A 20,866-nucleotide genomic window follows, 5' to 3' on the forward strand; every position below is an offset into this window, starting at 1 on the left:
AAACCACGACGGGAAATCAACGCGGCACAGTGAATTCCCACGCTTAAGATAAGCCATTAATAAAAAAAAAAATACATGCGTTTAGAAAACACTGCGATGCACATTTTCCACTTATACAGTCAGATCGTCAGACCGCTGTTTCAAGATTTTACAATAAGACTTCTATTGATCCACAAAATATTTATGCAAAAACATGTTCAACTTCATAAACAAGCGATTAAAAAAATTGATGTGAAAATTTGAGTTAACCCTCGGTTAAGCTAACCGGCTTTTGAACAACAAACAGGCCCCAGGCTTTAACTATACGATTTAACTATATATGCAAAATGTGCATGGTTATAGAGTTTTATATACAAATAGTCCCAGAAATTTCAGTGGATTGATTCATTCAAGAACACATCGCCAGTGGGAAGAAGAGCTCAACAAACTATATATAGGAGTGTAATATTTCAGATTTATGTTGATGTATATCCTAGCTTAGTTTACTTTTTACACGGTAATTTATATCTTTTAAGCCTATTGTAGAACGCTTCATTTAACTCTTATAATAAATTACTTGTATTGTGTTTAATTTATAAGGCTGTTCATCGGTTTCCTAATATAGACTTCGTAATCTGAGAAAACCATCGGCCATTATTCGCGAAGAACTCCTTTTTTTTGGAATTTTTTTCGTCCGCAAACCAGAAGGATTTTGGAAAGATAAAAAAATCTCCATCGGAATGTGTTAATTCTTGGGAATTTTTGACCTCATTGGCGACCCATTTATTCCACTTCTGACACAGCATTTCCGAAGGATGTTCGTATATATAATTCATAGATAATGATTTCTAGTTTTCTCAGAATTTAAGAATATGTTCGTATATATTTCACAGATAATGATTTCTAGTTTCTCAGAATTTAAGAATATTTACACGTGGTCTTTCTCATACTCACATATGCGCATATAGAGTATTAGAAAAATTTAGTAATTGTAATTAAGTCCATGTTACAATTTTTCCTGCAACTTGCAATGTAATTCTTCTTTTGAGAGATGTAAATTTGGCAACTACCAAACTTTTGTCTTTATTACACTCCATGTGGCGTATCTTACGCTCACATTTTGAAGACTCTTCACTAGTTTACATCTCTTCAAGGTAGAATTGCACTGCAAGTTGCAAGAAAAATTGTACCGTGTAACATGGCCTTTAGTAGCAAGGGACTGTCAGATTTCAAAACAACTCTTTTTTAGCATCCTGCACGGACATATCGTCTGGAATAATAAGTCTTGCCCGTTAAAGTTAAAGGCCGACCTCTATCCGGTAGCGCGGGTCAAGATTTCCTCCGTAGAAATTGTAAACCAGCCCCGATTATATGACAGACGGTGGGGGAACATCGTACGTGTTCTGACGTGCCAGCATTCCCACCAAGCGACGCCAATATCCGAGAATTATGTGCCGTAATTTCTCAGAAAACATACAGTACACGAGCGGATTGACACTGGAATTGAGGAAAGCCAAACACAGCAGCCATATTGTATGGTCATTGAAGATGGATATCGGAACGGATCGGGCCTCGTTGTAAGCACCCAGTGCACAGAGTGGTAAATAACTTGCCGTGAAAAGAAACACAATGCTTCCGCTTGTTTTAGCTGACCTTAAAGTTCGCTTGAAGACCACGAGACTCGTCCTTCGAATGTTACCCTCGTTCGACTTTATCAACCGGATTTGTCGACAGGCTGCGCGGAAAATAACAGCGTACAAAACGAGAATCGTCAGGATCCCGCAAACGTTCAAAAGCGCTGAAATATACCGGATTCCTTGGAGTCGGGCACGCATCGCCACGCAAAATATCAACGCGTACGTTGCAGACAGCAACCAGTTAGAAACGAGTGCATTCCGTGTTCGAGATATGGTGACCAATATGTTGTAACGTAATGGGTAAACAATCGCGAGAAATCGATCCGCCGTCAAAATTACTGTTCCAACCATACTCACTGTTAGTGAGAAGACGAGCATGGTGAGATGCACATCATTCTCGTTTACATGAAGTATTCCAACGTACACATGATATGGTAAGACAACGGCACTGGCGAGAAAGTCTGAAATTGCCAAACTGAGTAAGATCACATTGGCGGGAACTTCACGTAGCCTGCGATCAATGGACAACACAATTATCACAAATCCGTTGAAAAGCGTCCCAGATATGATCTGGACCACGCTCAGCACGACAAGAATTGTAACATTGTTGATGCATCTATGCTGAGCAGACGCGGTCGTATTTCGTGCGTCAACCGGCGTGCTGCTGTTCATCTTGTGTTTGCACCGACGAGGAAAAACAAACTGTTTTTAAGACCTTAATCCATCTGCTTGTTTAGGTTTTGAATACATTAAGATATGGTTTAGATAATTGATAGGCATGAAGCCAGATATGGAAATATGGAGATGGCGCACTTTGAAGGAAGGCGTGGATATATCACGCAGAATTCATTAAAGAGTCTCAAGGAACTTGGATTCAGTTACCACTGTCTAAATCTCTAACTTTTTGAATAAGATCTTTGCGCAGAGGTCTTGTATTTCCCCAATCAGATAAATGCTGTTTCCCTTTTAATGTAACCACGTTATGAAAATTTCTCAGATCTGACTCGGGACGCTCTCTCCGAGATTCCAGACGTTTTCATCGTCTGTCAAAACAAATTCGAAGAGCAGCAAGAAACTGGAACGATTTCCAGAGATCCTTTAACACCAACTACAAGCTATGCAACTGAGCTTGTGGAGGTGTAATCTCGACAGAAGACGGTTTCTCCTTTGCCTCTGGAAACGCAAGTGGCGGCCAGAACACACACAGGACACGAAATAAACAAGACTCGCACACAACACTTGGCGTGACGTCCTCTGAATTCCCAAACACTCTTCCTCCGACTAAAATAACTTTTTTCCACCTGTGATATGATTTACATAAACCACAGCTGCCATTTTTCTTCCACTGCACGAGATGTTTGCTCGCGAGAGATACTGCAGTTCACTGACCAAAATAGAAACCAGTCTATTCGCCTTTAACTCTCAGAAGGAACAACGAAGTTAGACGATCTTCTCCTGCCCACTGAAGTCGCGATATGACTGTCGCTAATTACGTAATTTACCAATCTGGAAGGCACGGTCAGAAAAGGAATTATCAACACTTCAGCAATCAACTTTCGAACAACAAAACGTGACTTTGAAACACTTCACTTAGGAACAGCTGCAAACGAGTTAATTTTACACACACACGCAGCTCACGCGAAGTGCAAAGCGATGCTCAGAAGTATTGATAGAATTTTAATTGCATGTATATACTGTGTCGTATTCCGGCTATTCCTGGGACAGAATATCCTAAGCCAAATTACCAGAATTCCTTTATAACTCCAGTTCACGATTTAACCACGAGAGCTTTTAGCGTATATGACAGTAACTCCAAATTGATTACAGTAATTTCAACGTTGTGATCAAAATACCATCTTCCAAAAAGAAAAAATTTACAAGTATTTGAGGAAATTATTTTTCATTGTTCTGTCGCCTGCCAGTTTTCCATATGGTTCTCATTGCTCGGAATTAAAAGAAGTAACCTTTGGCCGACATGATCGAGCGTTGTAGCCAAAACAGTGTTTTACCGACAGGTACTGACGACAGCGGCGCTGTGTGATTCTGTTTTGGTGTAGTATTCGTCTTTGCATGTCAAACTGTTTGGAGGTCATGGAAAGTTCATGCATGGCGAGAACTCGGTTGCGTAACGCACGATGATTTTTTTTATTGGCGACGAGGAAGGTTGAAAAATAAGTGAAGCACTGAATAAGACATTGCAAAGCGCCGATAAAAAAAACAACTATATACTAGTCAGCATTCAAAACAGTTTGAGAAAAACCAACTGACATCGAGGAGGGTTGAAAATGAAACAAATAAAAATGCAGAACAGTAAGTTCTAGGCTATTCAGGGATAATTTTAAATCAGTTAAATTCAACAGCAGAAGTCATCAATAGGAATGATCGAGATTGACTAGCCATGATTAGCCAAGTTTAGCGCCCAAAGGTCTTCTAGATTATTATAATTATTATATAAGACTAAAGTAATTTAAAATAGTTTTTTAATTATCATCTCCTAAGGAATAATAAACGCTGAATGATAACTCTTTCGGTGTGTTCTAACCAGGATGGAGTGGATTGTGAACTTCCAAAATTGTCCAAACGCTCGAGCGATCGCCATATTGCAAAAACAAAGTATCTAAAATTTAGTTCAGTATTTAGGTTTTGGCGCGCGTTTCCAGCGATCCCACGTGATGGTATTTGCAAATGTTCCAGCTCTGACTAAGTTTGAAATTGTTCGAAAACGGAAATGAAAACAAATCCGTGACGCCAAAACACAAACAACGAACGTCAAGGGTCAACATCGGAACAAAAATCCCTTCTTTAAACTACTACAATACGACTCGTATTTTACGGCATACCTCATAAAATTAAAATCAGCTTTCCCATCATTCGTTCTTTTTGAGATCATCCTGTTTATCCTCTACAAGAGCGTCCTCACTGTCACCCCTCTCATCACCATCTACCTCGCGTTGTTCCTCGTTACCCTCTTGATGCTCCCCAGTGTCCTGGTGTTCATCATCCGACGGACCCTCCAGACAACATATCATGACAACGAGAAACCCGAATACGAGGAACGGAAGACCAAATATGACCACTGCCATGAGGGGACTGGATGCCCAGATTTCCTGGAAAAATTATGAGAAAGATAGGAAAACTTAAAGCCGATGCTACCGAGAATCACGGGCGTAGCAACGATTTCTGAATGCAAATACACAGACAGGACTAGACCAATATATGGCACAAGCAGTTGCAATTTTTAACAAATTGCCTCTCTCCAAACCTCACCCATGTCCCAAACGGGAATCTTCATTAGATTTCGCAGAATATTTTCACGATGTAGAAAACTGGTTTTTAATATTCGACCTGAGATTTGAGAGATTGGTATTAATCGAGTTATACTCAAATTTTACCTTTGCAGAACTTCGGACGTCCCACCAGATCTGGAATGAAATAAAATACGTTCAGTTATCTCGATGATGGACGAGCCATATTGGAAATCAAACGGACAATCGGGTTAGAACAGGAATGATCAATCCATTTAGTGAATCCTCATAGAGGAACACGGGAACAAAGATGATTGGTACAACAGAACACTTAGGAAATCACGGAGCCACGCTAAGTGTATGAGCCTACATTATTTATCTTTTGAGCCTATTGCGGTTTCCCAGTTATTATTTCATGTGTGTAACAATGAAATTAGTCAAGTACCTGCAAACTATAGTTAAAAGGCTAAGGAACTATAAAGTAAAAAGTGTCACGAACTTACTCGCCAAATCCTCACAAAAAAGCTTTTGCCACCGTGTGCCTATAGAAGAAAGTAAATTTTAAACTTCGATTTTTCAATGGGAGAACAACAAAGGAGTGGACTTTTAGTCCTTCTTCTTATGCTAAATTTGATTGTTCTTGTATCATGAACGATCGACGAATTCGGATATATTTTGCTTACCACCGCTTTTCCATCTAAAATGCTCTGCAAAAAACCCTCCAGTTGTTCTTGATTAAAACTCTCAGATATTTCTGATGCGGGCATTGTGTAATAATGTCGTGTTTGTGGATCAAGAACGAGCACAAAGGGAACATAGACAGAGCTAAAGAAACGAAACGTCCGCAAGTTATTCTCCTGGTATTGACTTCGGAGAGTCTCACAGAAAATTTGCATGATTTCATGAAAATTGCATGAAATTTCGAGAATAATTCTCTGATTAAAACCATTAGAACACCCGTTACCTCATCATAATCGACTCAATAACATCGGTGTCAAATATGCCGGCAAATTGGAAGTCTCTGAAATCACATAAAATTTATCTCTGAATAGGATTTGGGAAACAGAATTTGGGGAAAAAATTCATCTCTGAATAGAATTTGGGGAACAGAATTTCGGGAATCGGTACATTTCCAGAGCAATTTTCTAGAAATGCAGAGGAGAAGATGAATTTCTCCTCTTGAGTAAAAGCTAACTTACTTGCCATAAGTTGCGTACAGTTCGAACGCTATTTTCTTTCCAACTTCACCCATCCTGAGAAACGAAAAAATGTTGGACCGTTTGGTTAGTATTTCTGGGAGAAAACATCCATCATGCAAGCTTTTAAAGAGTTTACATACTTTTTATTAATTTCACTGTGATCTTTGCTTTTGGAAAACGTTAAAAAGACAACCTTCTTGCCTAAAAAATAGTATGGCATTTCTATTTTTGATATGAAGGAAAAAAATCCTGCAAAACATGGGTTTCCTATGGATGGAAGGGGACAGCACAATTCTTCATATTATAATTATAATAATTCAATTTATAATTCTTCGTTACCTGAGTCAGCAAGTTCGTTAATATTAGTGTCTGTAACGAACATGAACGGAAGAAATTTCTCAGAATCAACCCATAAGGAAACAGTGGTCTTATTAACTGGTTCTCCTTTCTCTAAAAATAAAATAAAATGCTAGTATCAACGCTCTGTCTTAATAGAGCACATGCAATGAAAATGTACATACCTTCAAAACTGTAATATTGAATATCTTTGAACACCAGTAAACTTGGAATTTTGTCCACCTTTACACTCTAAAATATCAACAATCAATACTTTTCATGTAGAAAGTTGAAAATGAGAGAAATTTTATTTCCAAAGTCAAGAAAGTTGACACTTCAGTGTGGATGAGTTAAAACATGTACCTCAGGTAACAATGAACTTGCAATGGAGTAGAACACAACTTGGGCGATCTTTTGTTCTGCAATGTCTTGAACAATTTTCTGCAAGATAAAGTTCATTTCTTAAGTGCTACTATATATTCATGATGTCATTCTTCCAAATATATCTGCATCTAGGAAGAGGTAACTCAAGACGGTACCTTATAGTCCTCAGACTCCTGGCTATCATCTTTAACAAAAAGAAAGAAGACGTCTGACTTCAATCTCCTCTTTTCAAACTCTTCAGATGTTTTAAATTCAGTCAAAATTGGCCTGAAAAGTTTAGGAATATGAACATTAGCTTTCAAAACACAATTGCACAATTCTTCGACAATTGATTCTGCTATCTAACCTTGAAGATTTTAATGCAAACTCAACAAGACCATCTTTTGTCGGTGCTCCATTGTATCTTGCTGAGATTTTACCACGGAAACTGCCGAAAGAAATCATGAATACGGTAAAAATTTAAATCGAGTGCTAAATGAAAATAGTATGACTGGACTTACAACTTTATTGTAGGGAATCCACGGATCCCGTTTTCTTCAGCAATGGCTATGGGACAAAATAATACTTCATTACCACTTTGGAAGATCATCAATTGATCATAGCAGCTTGCACTATAGTCACCCCTAATCCATGCATGCAAGGGCAAATTCATGTTCTCACCTCTGTTTTTCGTGCAATCGACCTGTGCAACAGCAATATTTTTATTTAGTTTTGCTAGCTCAGCACCAACTTCTTTCCAAATAGGTTCCAATCGTTTGCAATGTCCACACCATGGGGCATAAAACTACAAAACATTTTGCGGAATTTGCAGTAACTAAGTGAGCAATTTTTAGTTGAAAGTGAGGTAATTTTCACTGAAAACAGTGATGAGTCAGGCAAATTTGTAATCAAGATTCAAGAAATGAGGATTATTCATGGTTATTATGTTTATAGGCCTTTCAATCTGCTTATGAATTTGTAGAGACTGAGAAGAGTGGTATCAAGAAGCAGACCCAATAAGGAACAACTTGATGTCTGATTCAAGGTCTGTTTTAAGGCCTTTTAAGACACAATTTCCGCCTACCTCAACAAACCAATAACGACCATCTGCTTTCATTTCATTGAAGCTAAGCAATAAAAACCACTGGGATTAAATAGTGAACATAATTGTACAATTCCACTTTCTGGGAAATGTATTATTAAAGTTCATGTGCAAGTACTATGGTTCCTAGTATTAAATCATGCACAACTTCATATGAATGAACTTATAGACTATTAAATAGGAGTACTGACTTACGAATTATCCACGTTAATAACATGGCTGTGTAGCTGCACAACTAAACACAAAGGCAGAAAATACAGTTTAAAACAGAATTTGAATGCAAGACATCTAAAAAACATTCAAGCGTTAAATGCTCACCAAGAAAAGCCGAAGAAAGAAGAAGAAATTCAAACAGAGCCGCCATATTGCACCTGTTCACTTTGTCACCATTATCCTGTTTTATCCACGTTTTACTTACCCTATCACCGAGTATCCCCGTTCATACATCATATGATAAAACCAAAGTGGTTATACATTATACGTTACAGGGTGTATGTATGTGGATGTTAGGTGCCCCAGGTTGATGGTACCATTAGAGATGGTATCATTAGAGATCATGGATAGTAGACCGTGTTTCTGTGGCCAAAACAGTTTACTAAATTTGGATGAAAAGGACTATTTTAGGAATACCATTTTTTATTTTTCCGTCTTTCCGCTCAGCGAAGTGTGACACACCAGTTATGATCCGGCGGAAATAGCAAACTGGATTACCCAGCCACAACCAATGAAAACGCTTCTCTCAACATGCGTGGTGGTTTAGGCATAGGGAGGGAAGATTACGTGAATGTTCGAAGCGATTTGTGTCTGCTTAGTTTTGGGAGTAATGTTCGTAATACATGAATGAATACTACCACAATTTTACAAAGCAGGGGAGAATAAAATGTGGTTTAAAAGGGGGGGGGGTGGGGGGTGGGCGGGCGGAGGTAGAAACATTTAATTAATTAAGATCAAACCAGGAATGTGGCGAAAAATGCAAATCAGATCCTCCAGCGGGAATCGCACCTACGCCTCGGTGACCTGAACATAGTGCTCATACCATTACGTTTACGCGATAATGTTGCTTGTGGGAGAAGGTGTGAGTGAATTCACGTACGTATTAATGTTTGGGTCGTAAGGTATCACATAGGATCGTTCATTACACAATCGGGTAAGACCGGTGAGTGATACTCTAAAGACACGATGTTTGATTTCATTTGATAAACCTTTTTGTGCCAAGAGAACATCCTGTACGGCTGTAACACACACAAAACGTGCACAACCACAAGTCCGTAGTTTTAGGATGTCGAGTTCCTGAGACCATTGGACTGATACAATAAAACATTCTTTGTTTTTCTCAGTTGGATCGTACTGAATTGAGTCAAAGCTAGCGGCGACAAATCTAAGGCATGCCTCAATGAAACGCGGAGGGTGGAATAGGGTCATTAAATAGCATTTGAGAATATAGGATTTCGAAAATTTCGTGCGTCAATTCGTCACAGTACCTGCAAAACAAAACCACTTTTGAGTTGCACACCGCCTGGGAAGAAGGTCGATGACCTCAATTGCATCACGATAGTTAACTACAGGAAACAATCAATATTTAGTAATCGTTTACACTAATTATTTTTATATTATTTATCCCATGTGTCGCTGGCAAGAGCTAAATGTCAAAAACACCGAACTTTTGAATAAATTTCTTGGTAAGCAAAACAATCCTGAATTCAAACGTTTGTGGTTAGTAATGTTGTTCTCTCCCAAAATTATGTAAATCGATATCTTTCAATGCTTCGATATCTTTCATGACGTGCAGGAAATATCAAACCAAATTGATCACGCCTCCTATATAAAAGCATGCAACATGATTTAAATATATCCATAACAATACGACGTTCATCAACTTCAAACCACTTGGAGTTGGAGCACAGTTTTATCATAGCCACAACGCCGGAAAGTCAGAGAAAAACCCGCTTTTAAAATCAAGAAACATTGTTGCGATTCTGGTTCTACTATAAAGTGAAAGAAACTTGATATAAAATATCAAGAATTGCAACGATTTACAAACAGAAATGACTCACGAGAAGCGCTTAAGCGATAAAGAATTAGCGAAGATGATATATGGAGAGGTGAGTCCGTGAAATCATATCTGGTAGCGCCTAGTAATCCAACATTTCGTATTGATAATGTTACCACTACCAATGATTTAATACAATCAATGATTCACACACACCGAGGACCTAAGAAGCATCACGCAAGCATCTGTACACGTTGTTGAGTAATTGGGTTTATTTAATCAACCGTTTGATAGACACGAGGGCAAAGTTAGTCGGTGTGTAATGTGCCTATCTACGGGCTACGGCCGAGACCTTATTTCTTTAAAATAGTGATATGCCATTTCATTCTTCACAAAACTTACTTGCAAAATATCCTGATCTCGCCAATTGTTATGACAACGTCAGTTTCACCCCCTTTCATTTCGGAAATTTCGTTTTTAGAAACCTGAATTTTTTATATTACACAACAGTTGTTGTTGTAGAATCAGTGATATATTATGGAGGAGAGAGAGTATATATAAGTTTGTAATTCTAGTTTCATGGTCAACTTCCAAACTCAAATTTTACTGAGAATTTTAAACGATTTTCCTTCCCATTTTGACTAATGACGATTTTCCATATCCGAGGGAAACAGACTTACTGCATATTGTACTGTGTTTATAATAATTATATTCATTCAAGAGATGGTTTATGAACATTTTGCAAATGAAAATAAAGCGTACTGATCCTCTCTATATTCTAGTCCATGACTCGATTCAGCGCATCATTCAGACACTTGGCAACAGAAGAAGTTCATATAAATTCTATTTTTTATCAGTGCTTTACCGTTCGATTTTTTCTATTCATTTTTTTTCAAAAGCAAGTTTGGAATGTTTTTGGGAATCCGTTTAAATCATCTCACAAATTATAAACCTCTTTTGAACAAAGCTTATCGTCAAATGCGAACTGAGGAAAATTCGTGCAAGCCATGCAGCTGTTGTTTCAAACGCTTTTGTTATCCTAATGGCACGGGAAACATTTATAACCCAAGTGTTTGACTGTTTGCATTAGTTCGCGCGAAATTGGCAGACGATAGTCGAAAGAGACAAATGATTTGCATGAGCAATTAAATATTTGTTAAACAGCATGCAAACCATCTGTTTCAACACGGATGTAACGTGTTTACGCGTTTAATTCAATTTCCTATAAAACTGCATTCCTCTAAATTGTGGTTCGTCTATTAAAATTGTTTTTGATATTCTCACACACTTGCTGTATTTCTCTTAAATTATCACACGACGCGGGGGAGACAATTACGTCATCGAAATTAGCCATCGCCCGTGTTATTTTATAGGTCATTTTTTAGATACTAAAGCACGCATATAGATCGATATTTCCTACACTAGCTGTTATAGAAAACGTCAGATCAACACAGGAGTATTTGACGGTAACAAACCTACGCAGTCTACGCCTTTTTGAAATGTTCCTGATAGTTCCAAAGTCAGGTCATCTGCTATATTCAGATGAAGCATGCAAAAATGTAAAGCGTAGTTTATCCGTCGTGTGACAAATCTCGGGAATAAAACCTATCTGATCTTTCCATATTGGGGCTACAATCCTGAACACTTAACACGTTTGTAAGTTTGGATATGATGTTTCTGGGTTGCAACACAACATTGTCCGCTCCTGTTTTCAATAACCGCGGGAGAAATGAGTTTTCAGTCCCGTAGAAAACGAATTAAACGAAGCACATGAACACGATCTTATATCCACAACGGAAAACCACAGTTTCCTGGTTTCACGAGTTGTTATTCCCCTGTGCGGAATAAACATGCATATTGAGATTTACACCGTGCAGAATCACTGACACTGTCTGCCGGGAAATTATAACATTTGGGGCCATTCATCAGTGTAATCTTTTGATTTGTATTAAGTTCCGTACATGTCATACAGTATGATTATTCACTTGAAACCTATTCATAAGTCCTGTTTTAATCCCGTTGTTTTAATCCCGTAGCCTCCCCTAGACAAGAGTAACCCTCGTATCAAGTGTTTAGAAGAACATCAGTCGGCGCTTTGTAAAAGAAATCTTCCTCGAGGCATTCGCCTGTAGAAATTCTTCTAAGTTTCTTATAACAAATCCAACCCAACTCGTGTAATTGATTCGATATTCACTGAAGTATGAAATCTCGGAAGTACTTTCTCATGCATGCATGGTGCCACCGAGCCGCCCTGATACTCTTCAGTCAATTCTCTATGATTGTCAAAGGTTCATTATCACGTGTATGTAAAACTGAAATACTCCGATGAGTCCGATCATTGGTTTTGCAAGGAAATCACATTAAATTGCAGTAATATTCTCAAGCATATCTCATCTTAGAAAGTGGATTTCCGCTTTTTAATCCCACGCTAATAATCGGGTAGATGTCTCAATCACCGATATTTTTGAAAAACATTTGCTATAGAAAAAGTGTAATAGTCAGTTTACCACGGATCTACACTTGATCCTCTTCTACCGATCCTCGGTACAGTAAAATCTATAGAACAGTAAAGTCTATAGATATATAGTCTCTTCAACCGTTGTAGGATTACTGTAGATTGCCTTAGAAGCAAACGCCTCTCAAAAAGCGAGTATTTACGATTCCTCATGCATAGACCAGAGTAAATATGAAACAGAAAGTTCCGTCCTCGTCCAGACAAGTCATCGATAACGGAGCCGAAGTCGCCTTCACCACTTCAAATTTAACGAGTTTTCTCCAGTTTACTTTCAATTTTGCACGTTTCAGTCGGGTGCGACCGATAATTTAATGCCTTTTTGAAAGAGGACATCAACACGGATGTGTTTTGCTGACTTGAAGTGGTTGCAAATAGTTTACACTCGAGTATTTTGGCTCGTGATGCGGCCAGAAAGATATTTATTATTGAAATGTTTATTCATGAAAGCTCCAAATATGGATGAAATATTTTGCGAAACATACGCCTGTATTCTTTAAGCTCACTCACACTCATTGGGTGAAAGATCTCAGTCACGTCGTGACAATTCCATGACAGTATTTCCACTCGAGCAAGACTTTTATTGTTTTTACCTTAAATCTTCCCAATGATTAAGAAAGAGCTTTCACATTGATCACTAATGACTTCTTCTATTTCAAACTTAACGAGTATCAGTAAGTAGCTTTTTAAATACAAGTGATAGACAAGAAGACCAAAGAAAAAAGAGTGCGGGGAATCGGGAAAGTTCTTTAGTTTATATCATAAAAATAAAAGGCAGCTAACACCTTACTCTGTTGCCACATTCAAGTCCAAAACAGGAAAACATTAATTGTCACTGAGGCAGGATTACGAAAGGATTTGTCTGTCAAACGAATTAAAGATTTTATCCATTTCAATAAAGGAAAACAAAGAGATTTTACGAGCACAATCAAAGCATATTTTTTCACGTAGAAGTCGATACTTAAGAGAAGCCGCTGCGAAAAGTAATAATGCGTAGTGCTTAGAGCCGGAATAACTGCACTGAAACTTCGTAAGCCAAGCGGCACTTCCGATCCAATTTCTTTGTAAAAATTTCAAATATAGTCAAGAAACAAATATCAATAGACATATGGCATACAGGACACAGTATTGACTTAAAGGCCGGTTCTATAAATAACAATGATGAACACAAGAGCTAGAATATGGGTCGGTTCAGTATGATTGGATCACTAGTGTGTCAATCTTTCGTGATTGGGATATCCCAAGTGATTCTTTGGAGATGAGACTAAGCCACACTGCATAGCACTGTCAGATCCTCGAGTGGTCAAAGAACACAGTTCCTCTATTGCCAAGCGGTGAAGAAATATCTCTGCAATATTAACACAATGTAACTACAGTAGGAAATCGGTTTCTTGAGGAAAAGCCGAGGTATTTCATAGTCCAAACGAGCCGGAAGCATACAATATGGTCAGACAATACAACGAATGATTGAAAGCGACATACTAGCGCTGGGATGGTCTCATTTTAATTCTCCCAACCTGTAATTATCTCGAGTGAATAGAATTAAATGGGCAACACTTAAAATACTTTTCTTCCTTATAAACCAGTTCGTAAAGACTTCTTTATATTCTAATTGTTCCTTGTAACGATAATATCGCCCTCGGTAAATGGCTAAATGCTAATTGCGACGTTTCGAAACACAAAATTTTCACGAGCGCGTGTTAAAGAGCATAACATTTGGCAAGATGATACGAAACACACGAGTGACACTTGAAAAATAGTTGGCTGCTCTCATCACCTCGAATACCTGCATACAAAATACGGACAGTGTGGGCATATAAGACTAGTTGCAGTAGATCAGACTCGTCAAAACGCACACGAAGCTTTGTGTTAGTCATTCGTACGAGCGACGTTTTTAGAATCAGGACTTAACCAGAAAGGTTGATTATCCATCGACAATGAGGGAAGATATTATTGTAAGAGTATATTCTTCATACGAGGGGCAATAGCCTTTGCGATTCATTTAAAAACTTAAAATGACCCGTTATTCTTACCAGGGTAAACTATCTCAGTTGAGTCAGTACTGTGACAGTTCGTTTCTGATCTTTATAGGAGAACCTGGAGCAGTTTCAAAGCAATGATCCACTGCGAGGAACATTACGTGGAGCGGCTCAGGCGAAACGTCAACATCTTAACCGACAAATCTTTAAAAATTTACGACTAAGAGATGGCGCCGAGAAAATGCTGCAAGCCACCAATCAACAACCGTAAGATAATTTTGAAAACTTCTTGAAGTAAACTTGGGTTGTAGAACGTGCCAGCTTCATAATAAGTTTATGTTTTTCAGAGGCACTTGCAGTTTGAATAACAAGAAGGTTCAGGATACATTGCGATTGGAAATAAGTTTTTATGATTCTCGTCTGGAGGTTTTGTACAACGAGCTTGCTAACTTAAAGAGTGCTTTTGACATCTATCAAAGGTTAGTCTCATTTACATTAATTCCATGAAGCCAATATTCAAGGAAATAGTCAGTATAATTATTGTTACTTGGTTACCCAGTTGTAGGATCATTCATTCAAATAACAGTCTGCAATTAGAGGTTTACAAAGCAAGTTACACGATCTAAGAAAAAATATCTCTCATATTTCGTTAATCACGATCTATAAGAAAATCTTTCTTTCACTTTTTTAGCGCAAAAAGAACAGGCTTTCCAATGATCGCAATTTCCCTGAAGGATACAGTCGATATTGAATGGAGGGAAGTTATAGAGGTAACATATCCCCTTGAATAAAAAGCAGGTCAACTTTTGCTACAATATATCAGTGGTTATATGACTTATATCTTCAAATCTTAATGTGTCATATTTGGTATTTTTGAAGGATTTTATCGAGAGTCATTACCATGAGAACCCAGAACAGTTTCGAGACGAAATTGAAAGATTGGTTGAAATGCGACAGGTAAATAATCCATCAGATGTGCCCGAGAAGGCGGGAAGGGGAGGGATTTGAGAGGTGAATAAGGGATGGAATTGTGGACTGAAGCTCAAAGGGGGTGTGGTGGAGCAGATCACACAAAACCTTCAAACCTCTTACGGCTAAATTTTGAATCAATTCCAGGTGATGCAAACTCCTGAAAGGAACGAAAAAGGAGTGAAGATGTTGTACGAATATTACAACCAACTGACGTTACTTGAAAAAAGGCTGTTCAGTGGTCAATCATTTGCAGGCATACAGTTTGTCTGGTAAGTTGATGCTAGTTTTGCCATTATTGATACGACAGACGTCTAGAGTTAAACTCTAGATGCGATTGAAGACTGATTCACCATAGTTCACCAATTAAAAAAATTTTCGTTTCCAGGTTTGATTCTTTAACGGCTCACCAAACACCGAGCACATCGCTGGCCTATGAAAAGGTATTAAAACCATGTTCTTTGTATCACAAATACTTCTCCAGCATTAACGCAACTTTCTCCGATCTTGCAGGCCTGTGTTTTGTTCAACATCGGAGTATTATGGACCCAAATAGCAGCGAAAAAGGTGAGTTGTTGAATCACACAAAATTTGCACAAAACGAAAGGTCTCGAATTGATAGTTTTCGCATGTTTATACGTGATTTTCTGCTCGTGATTTCCAGGAGTTCACCACAGAGATGAAATCAGCCCAGGAAGCGATAATCGCGCTCCAAAAAGCAGTTGGTAAGCTTTGACGTTTTATCAAATCTTTTAGGAAAGGAAGATGTTTTAACCCACACGGCGATCGGACAAAATATGCAATTCCTAATTTCAAATTATATTTTAGGAATATTTTCATACCTTAAACAAAGTGTTAAAAGTAAACTAAGCAAAGATCTATCGCCCGAAGTTCTTGACGTATTGGTGGATATCTTTAAGGTACGAAGATGTACGATTTCAGGGTAGTTATTGAAGGTTATAAAGATTCATTTTTACGATGAGAAATCCTATATAATTGCTGCATTCTTTGTAAGCGAATTGATTCCTAAAACACTCGTATATCAGGATACGCGTGGTTGGGATAATGTCTTCCGGTTATTTGAGCGAAGCGGGAACTAATATATATCTTCACTATCTTTGCTGTAGGTGCAAGCACATGAATGTACTCTTAACTGGGACATGAGAGAGTCCGATAAGGAAGATGTTGAATGTTATAACATACTGGCAAGAGAAGCAGCCCAGGTAGGAGAATGTCATGACTATACGCTCTTTTCATTTACACGAAATACATGAAGTACCTAGGAGTGCTACGACTAAGAGACGTCGTGTTAAAGTACCCGCTTTTCCTTTTGAAAGCCTGTCTTTCACGAGGCAGAATTTTTCGCGCAGGGAGGAATCTCTGTCGGTGAGATTTTTTTTGAAAATTCATTGGAAAAATTCCTCTCCACGCGCGAACTAATTTCGCATAGTGAAGAACAGCAAGAGCTTTTTTATATCCACAAAGCGTCCAAAACAATTCATAATTAGTAGAACTAGGATCTTTAAAAAAATTCATTTTTTCTTCAAGCTTTCTGGAAGATACGAAGCTTTGAAAGATTCCATGACCGAGACGGCCAGCATTCCACCCTCCTGGTGCACTTTAGCAGAGGTAAAGAAACAGTCATTATATCATAAATGATAATAAGGAGCGTCATATGACTCTGAGGTATTGAAATGAGTATATAACATGATCCTGGCAGCAGGGTTGGTAGATAGCTGCATATTTGAGGCCAAACAATATCACACTAGTTCTTTGTTTCCTTTGTCTTTGCCTTTTGTTTTCTTTGTTTTCTTGATAGCACTAATGACAATTTGGCCTCAAATATTTGCATATCTACCAACTCTGCCTGGCAGTGATGTGGTCGTCCTGACAATAGCGTGTCCTTATTTGGTTTCATGAAGACTTATTCTCATCCTTCAAAATCATCCCACGCTTCGTTGAATCTCGGTTAACCGGGGTCACGTACACAGCTCCTTAAACAAGGCTCATACCTCGCCCCATACGACAATTTTTTTTATCTAACAAGTTCTTTTGCTTTCCAGGTGAAGTCTCTACATTTCAAAGCCATTGCTCATTATTACGCTGCATTAATCTTACTGCAGAATTACGGTAAGTCCAGAATAATCGTCGTAACTTGAAGTTTTAAACTCCAGTAGATCAACTCAGAATACATCATCGAGCCTGTGGCTAGTCCTGGTACACGGCTAAAAACTCATCAGGTTGTTGCATCAACATCGAACAATGTTGTGCTGCCCATATTGTTTAGAGTTGTTATCAACTTGGAACAATATTGTTACACCCGATTCAGTTCCAACAATATTGTTCCAAGTTGATAACAACTCTGAACAATGTGGGCAGCACAACATTGTTCGATGCTGTTCATATCAATGTTGCATCAACCTGATCGTTTTTAGGCGTGTACCCTTGCCGCCAGGCCAAACCCCGATCTAAAAATATGTTCTACTGATCTCTATAGATCCTGATTTCACGGACTGCGATCATGACGTGGCCGGATCAGAGAAAAGGTTGTCGACGTTGGTCGAGGTAAACAAGATCGCCTCGTGGTTAATGAACGAGGACTGTCGCACGGACAAAGCGAAAAGCCATCTGAAGAAAGCGATGGTCACGGAAAGCAAGGCAACGCAGATCGCAAAAAATGACAGATTCATTGCAAGGATCAAGAGCATTGATAAGGTAACATCACGTTGTTTTCTATAAAATGCTGGAAAGAGATCTTCCTTCGGAAGAAATAGAGGTTTCATGATTCTATCTTCTGTGTTGGTAGGTTCTGAACGGCTTCTCTAGTCAAGTGAAAAATAAACTGTCATCGATTGATATCTCTGGTGATCTGGAATTTATCGAATCTGCTGATGATATCAACTGTAAGTAGTATCTCAAATATTCCTATATTGTAGGTCTTTCGGTATACCACTATTAGGATTTCGTGCGTCACAGACCGTGATACGAAACTGGACATAAATGCTTCTGGAGGAATCTGGACTACCTATAGGATTTTATATCAACAAAAAAACAGATCCACTCAGCCCGTCTTTGAATCCCTACAGGGCTGCGCACACCCTCACACCAGTCTCAAACCAAACCTTTGTCAATCGTTTACAGGCTCAACAGACAAAAAAGACAGAGCCATTCAACCGGAGTTTAAGAAGTATGAAGTCGAAGATATCCTGGCTGCATTGGTAAGTTTTGAGTTGTACGGTATAATATAATTATCAACACTTTCACGAGATATCATCGCCCATGAATCAGACGCATAGGAAATAACTAAGGCACGGCAAGATTTATCAGAACATAACAAATCGTGTCAACTGGGTTCATGCAATCATTTTTCCTTTCAAAATGGCCACTGAAGAAGTCTCCTAATATTTTCTCTCATATCTTGATCTTTTTACTCCAGGGTCCGCTGAATGTATTCAATGCTAAAATATCGTATCATCCGCCCAAGACGGTCACGTTGAACAGAGACGAACACGGGGGGTTGGGGATATCAATACGCGGGAACGCACCAACAGTCATCTGCAAGATTAGTCCCCGAAGACAGGTAGGAGATAAACACTCCAGTTTTATATATCTTCTTTGTATGTAGTTTTGAATCAAGAGAGACGACTGACCGTTCTGATTTCTTTTTTAACCTCTTCCAAATGATGGCTTGTTTTCCAGCAGCACTACTTTGTGTTGATAAAGTTAAATTAGAATCAATTAGAGTCTTGGTAATTGCCTTATTAGAACAATTACTTTTCATTTTAGCATGTTGGAGTACAAGTTGGTGATATCATAGCAGCCATTGGTGATCACAATACCAAGTGTTTAAACCATAAGACTGTGTCAAAACTTATACAGGAATCAGGACAGAGTGTAACACTGACTTTGCTGTCAGCAGTCTCACCAAGTGTTGTACTTCATGCATTATAGTACAAGTTGGAAATCAACCTGGGTTCTTCGAAGTGCCCCTTTAAGTGTATATATGAGAGTTGAGAGTGCTATGGCCTGTGGACTAGATAGATCAGAGTTCTTTTTTCTACGGTTATCAGAAATATAGAAGTATAAATATTCCTTAAATCTGTTATGTTTTAACTAAAGGAATAAAACACTGTGGTGATGAATTTTTCTATTAGATTACTCATTCCTATATATTTATTACAAGGACATTTGAAAGTAGTAAAATTTTGTAAATATAGAGTTAATAAAAGAGTATATTTATTACAACATTTGCTTGAATTTAGTAGTCATACTTAAGGGCAATCCTGTTACAGTGTAACCAAAAATATTTTAGAGATAAAAAATAGCTAACTTTTTTTAATTGAGGCATTCATGTTGTTTTTGTCAAAAGAATGATTTATGTCCAGATTTGCATTTGAATAATGATTAGTGCTTTCTGTATGAAGATTCATGGATCTTTGCTTTTAGCAGATGATATCTACACACTTCCGTTATTGAAAGACAATGCTATCCATCACTCATGTTTGACCCGACTCAAAGCAACATAATGCTTACTCTTATCGTCCAGATTGACAAACCCAATTGGTCCTATCTCGCAGTCCGCACATATCAGATACTTGGTTGTATCAACAGTTTTTGAAAAACCAACATTTTCAAAAGTATACATGTCTATCACTAACCAGAATTGAGAAAGCGTTTCTCTTTCCGACTCCTCGGGGACTTCGTGCTTCGCAGATGTGAATGGTAGAACATACTAAAGAATGGTGAATAGTGTAAGAATAACTTGACTGACAAAAAAAATATCACTTGAATAGAATAGAAGCATGTGCCCAGGTTTCATGGACTGGTGCATGCCGAGTTTTGTCATTGGGCGATATCACCCTCTCCCTGCTAAAAAGGGGCATGCAAGGAGGGGTATGCAAGGGGGGGGGAGCATGCAAGAGGGGGCATACAAGGGGGGGGAGAAAGCAATACCTTCCTCTGTTGAAGTATGATCTCTTTATCACTCTCAGCTTTACACATTCAGCATACTTACGTCTTTCTCAAGGTATTCTCCCTTGTTTGGTTGCAAAACCTTGGAATCACAATGAGGGCAGAGCAACCATTTCAGGTTTTTACAATTTTCTGACACAAGCCCTGTTTTATCGACGCATTTCAGCTTCTCCTCGTTCGCCGTTTCAACCACTTCTTCCTCAGAATTAACACTGGCCATGGGTGAAGTTTAACTCAAAAGATTGCAAACGTTTCGTCTTCAACAAGCACATTTATAATCAAGTGACCCCCACGTTCTGAATTTTAGAAGGAGAAAATCCCATACGCTAAAAGTAGCTTCGAAAATCAAAACGCCCCCCAGACCCCCAGCGGAAATTTTTTGTGAGGATAAAAATGGGAGTAAGAAGGAGGATCTAATGACAGAAGAAAAAAAGGAAAATGTATACAATGCATGGAAGTTATAGAATAAAATAATAATTCAATTTTTAAGCTTATAATGCGACAGCTTAAAACAACGCCCTCGGATTAGAGATCGGAAGGATAGTCGGATAAGGTTCGGAATATGACGAAAAAACGTGATTGAC

General features: G+C 38.4%; 4 protein-coding genes across 6 annotated transcripts; 1 reads left to right on the forward strand and 3 right to left on the reverse strand.

The window, feature by feature from the left end:
* Positions 1 to 1,076: 1,076 nt before the first annotated feature.
* LOC114517113 (beta-3 adrenergic receptor-like) lies at positions 1,077 to 3,589 on the reverse strand. The gene has a single exon (XM_028536761.1). The coding sequence runs from the start codon at positions 2,286 to 2,288 to the stop codon at positions 1,347 to 1,349; it is 942 nt and encodes a 313-aa protein (XP_028392562.1). The 5' UTR covers positions 2,289 to 3,589; the 3' UTR covers positions 1,077 to 1,346.
* A 79-nt stretch (positions 3,590 to 3,668) lies between these two features.
* Positions 3,669 to 8,231, reverse strand: LOC114517112 (protein disulfide-isomerase TMX3-like). Of its 2 annotated transcripts, XM_028536760.1 has the most exons (18): positions 8,180 to 8,231; positions 8,057 to 8,096; positions 7,844 to 7,886; positions 7,441 to 7,564; positions 7,281 to 7,326; positions 7,127 to 7,207; positions 6,936 to 7,047; positions 6,760 to 6,837; positions 6,582 to 6,648; positions 6,400 to 6,510; positions 6,201 to 6,261; positions 6,061 to 6,114; positions 5,826 to 5,882; positions 5,545 to 5,686; positions 5,365 to 5,403; positions 5,009 to 5,038; positions 4,457 to 4,723; positions 3,669 to 4,233 (listed from the first exon to the last, which is right to left on the reverse strand). In XM_028536760.1, exons 1-17 carry the CDS (start codon positions 8,223 to 8,225, stop codon positions 4,484 to 4,486), a joined length of 1,371 nt encoding a protein of 456 aa, XP_028392561.1. In that variant the 5' UTR covers positions 8,226 to 8,231; the 3' UTR covers positions 3,669 to 4,233; positions 4,457 to 4,483. The 2 variants fall into 2 exon arrangements, with proteins under 2 accessions (XP_028392561.1, XP_028392560.1); XM_028536759.1 differs by having other exon boundaries at positions 3,671 to 4,723.
* Positions 8,232 to 8,873: 642 nt separating this feature from the next.
* LOC114517017 (rhophilin-2-like) lies at positions 8,874 to 19,544 on the forward strand. Of its 2 annotated transcripts, none has more exons than XM_028536657.1 (18): positions 8,874 to 9,963; positions 14,455 to 14,609; positions 14,690 to 14,821; positions 15,034 to 15,112; positions 15,222 to 15,299; positions 15,459 to 15,583; positions 15,700 to 15,754; positions 15,825 to 15,878; positions 15,976 to 16,036; positions 16,140 to 16,231; positions 16,439 to 16,534; positions 16,860 to 16,940; positions 17,375 to 17,441; positions 17,809 to 18,026; positions 18,118 to 18,214; positions 18,453 to 18,529; positions 18,748 to 18,891; positions 19,098 to 19,544. In XM_028536657.1, exons 1-18 carry the CDS (start codon positions 9,907 to 9,909, stop codon positions 19,260 to 19,262), a joined length of 1,833 nt encoding a protein of 610 aa, XP_028392458.1. In that variant the 5' UTR covers positions 8,874 to 9,906; the 3' UTR covers positions 19,263 to 19,544. The 2 variants fall into 2 exon arrangements, with proteins under 2 accessions (XP_028392458.1, XP_028392459.1); XM_028536658.1 differs by lacking the exon at positions 8,874 to 9,963 and adding an exon at positions 13,769 to 14,318.
* LOC114517019 (guanine nucleotide exchange factor MSS4-like) lies at positions 19,450 to 20,680 on the reverse strand. The gene is made up of 2 exons (XM_028536661.1): positions 20,326 to 20,680; positions 19,450 to 20,043 (listed from the first exon to the last, which is right to left on the reverse strand). Exons 1-2 carry the CDS (start codon positions 20,500 to 20,502, stop codon positions 19,804 to 19,806), a joined length of 417 nt encoding a protein of 138 aa, XP_028392462.1. The 5' UTR covers positions 20,503 to 20,680; the 3' UTR covers positions 19,450 to 19,803.
* Between the last annotated feature and the right edge of the window lie 186 nt (positions 20,681 to 20,866).

The sequence above is a fragment of the Dendronephthya gigantea genome, unplaced genomic scaffold, assembly GCF_004324835.1.
Source record: "Dendronephthya gigantea isolate DGI-Jeju-01 unplaced genomic scaffold, DenGig_1.0 000007F, whole genome shotgun sequence".
In the NCBI taxonomy this organism is placed as follows: Eukaryota; Metazoa; Cnidaria; class Anthozoa; order Malacalcyonacea; family Nephtheidae; genus Dendronephthya; species Dendronephthya gigantea.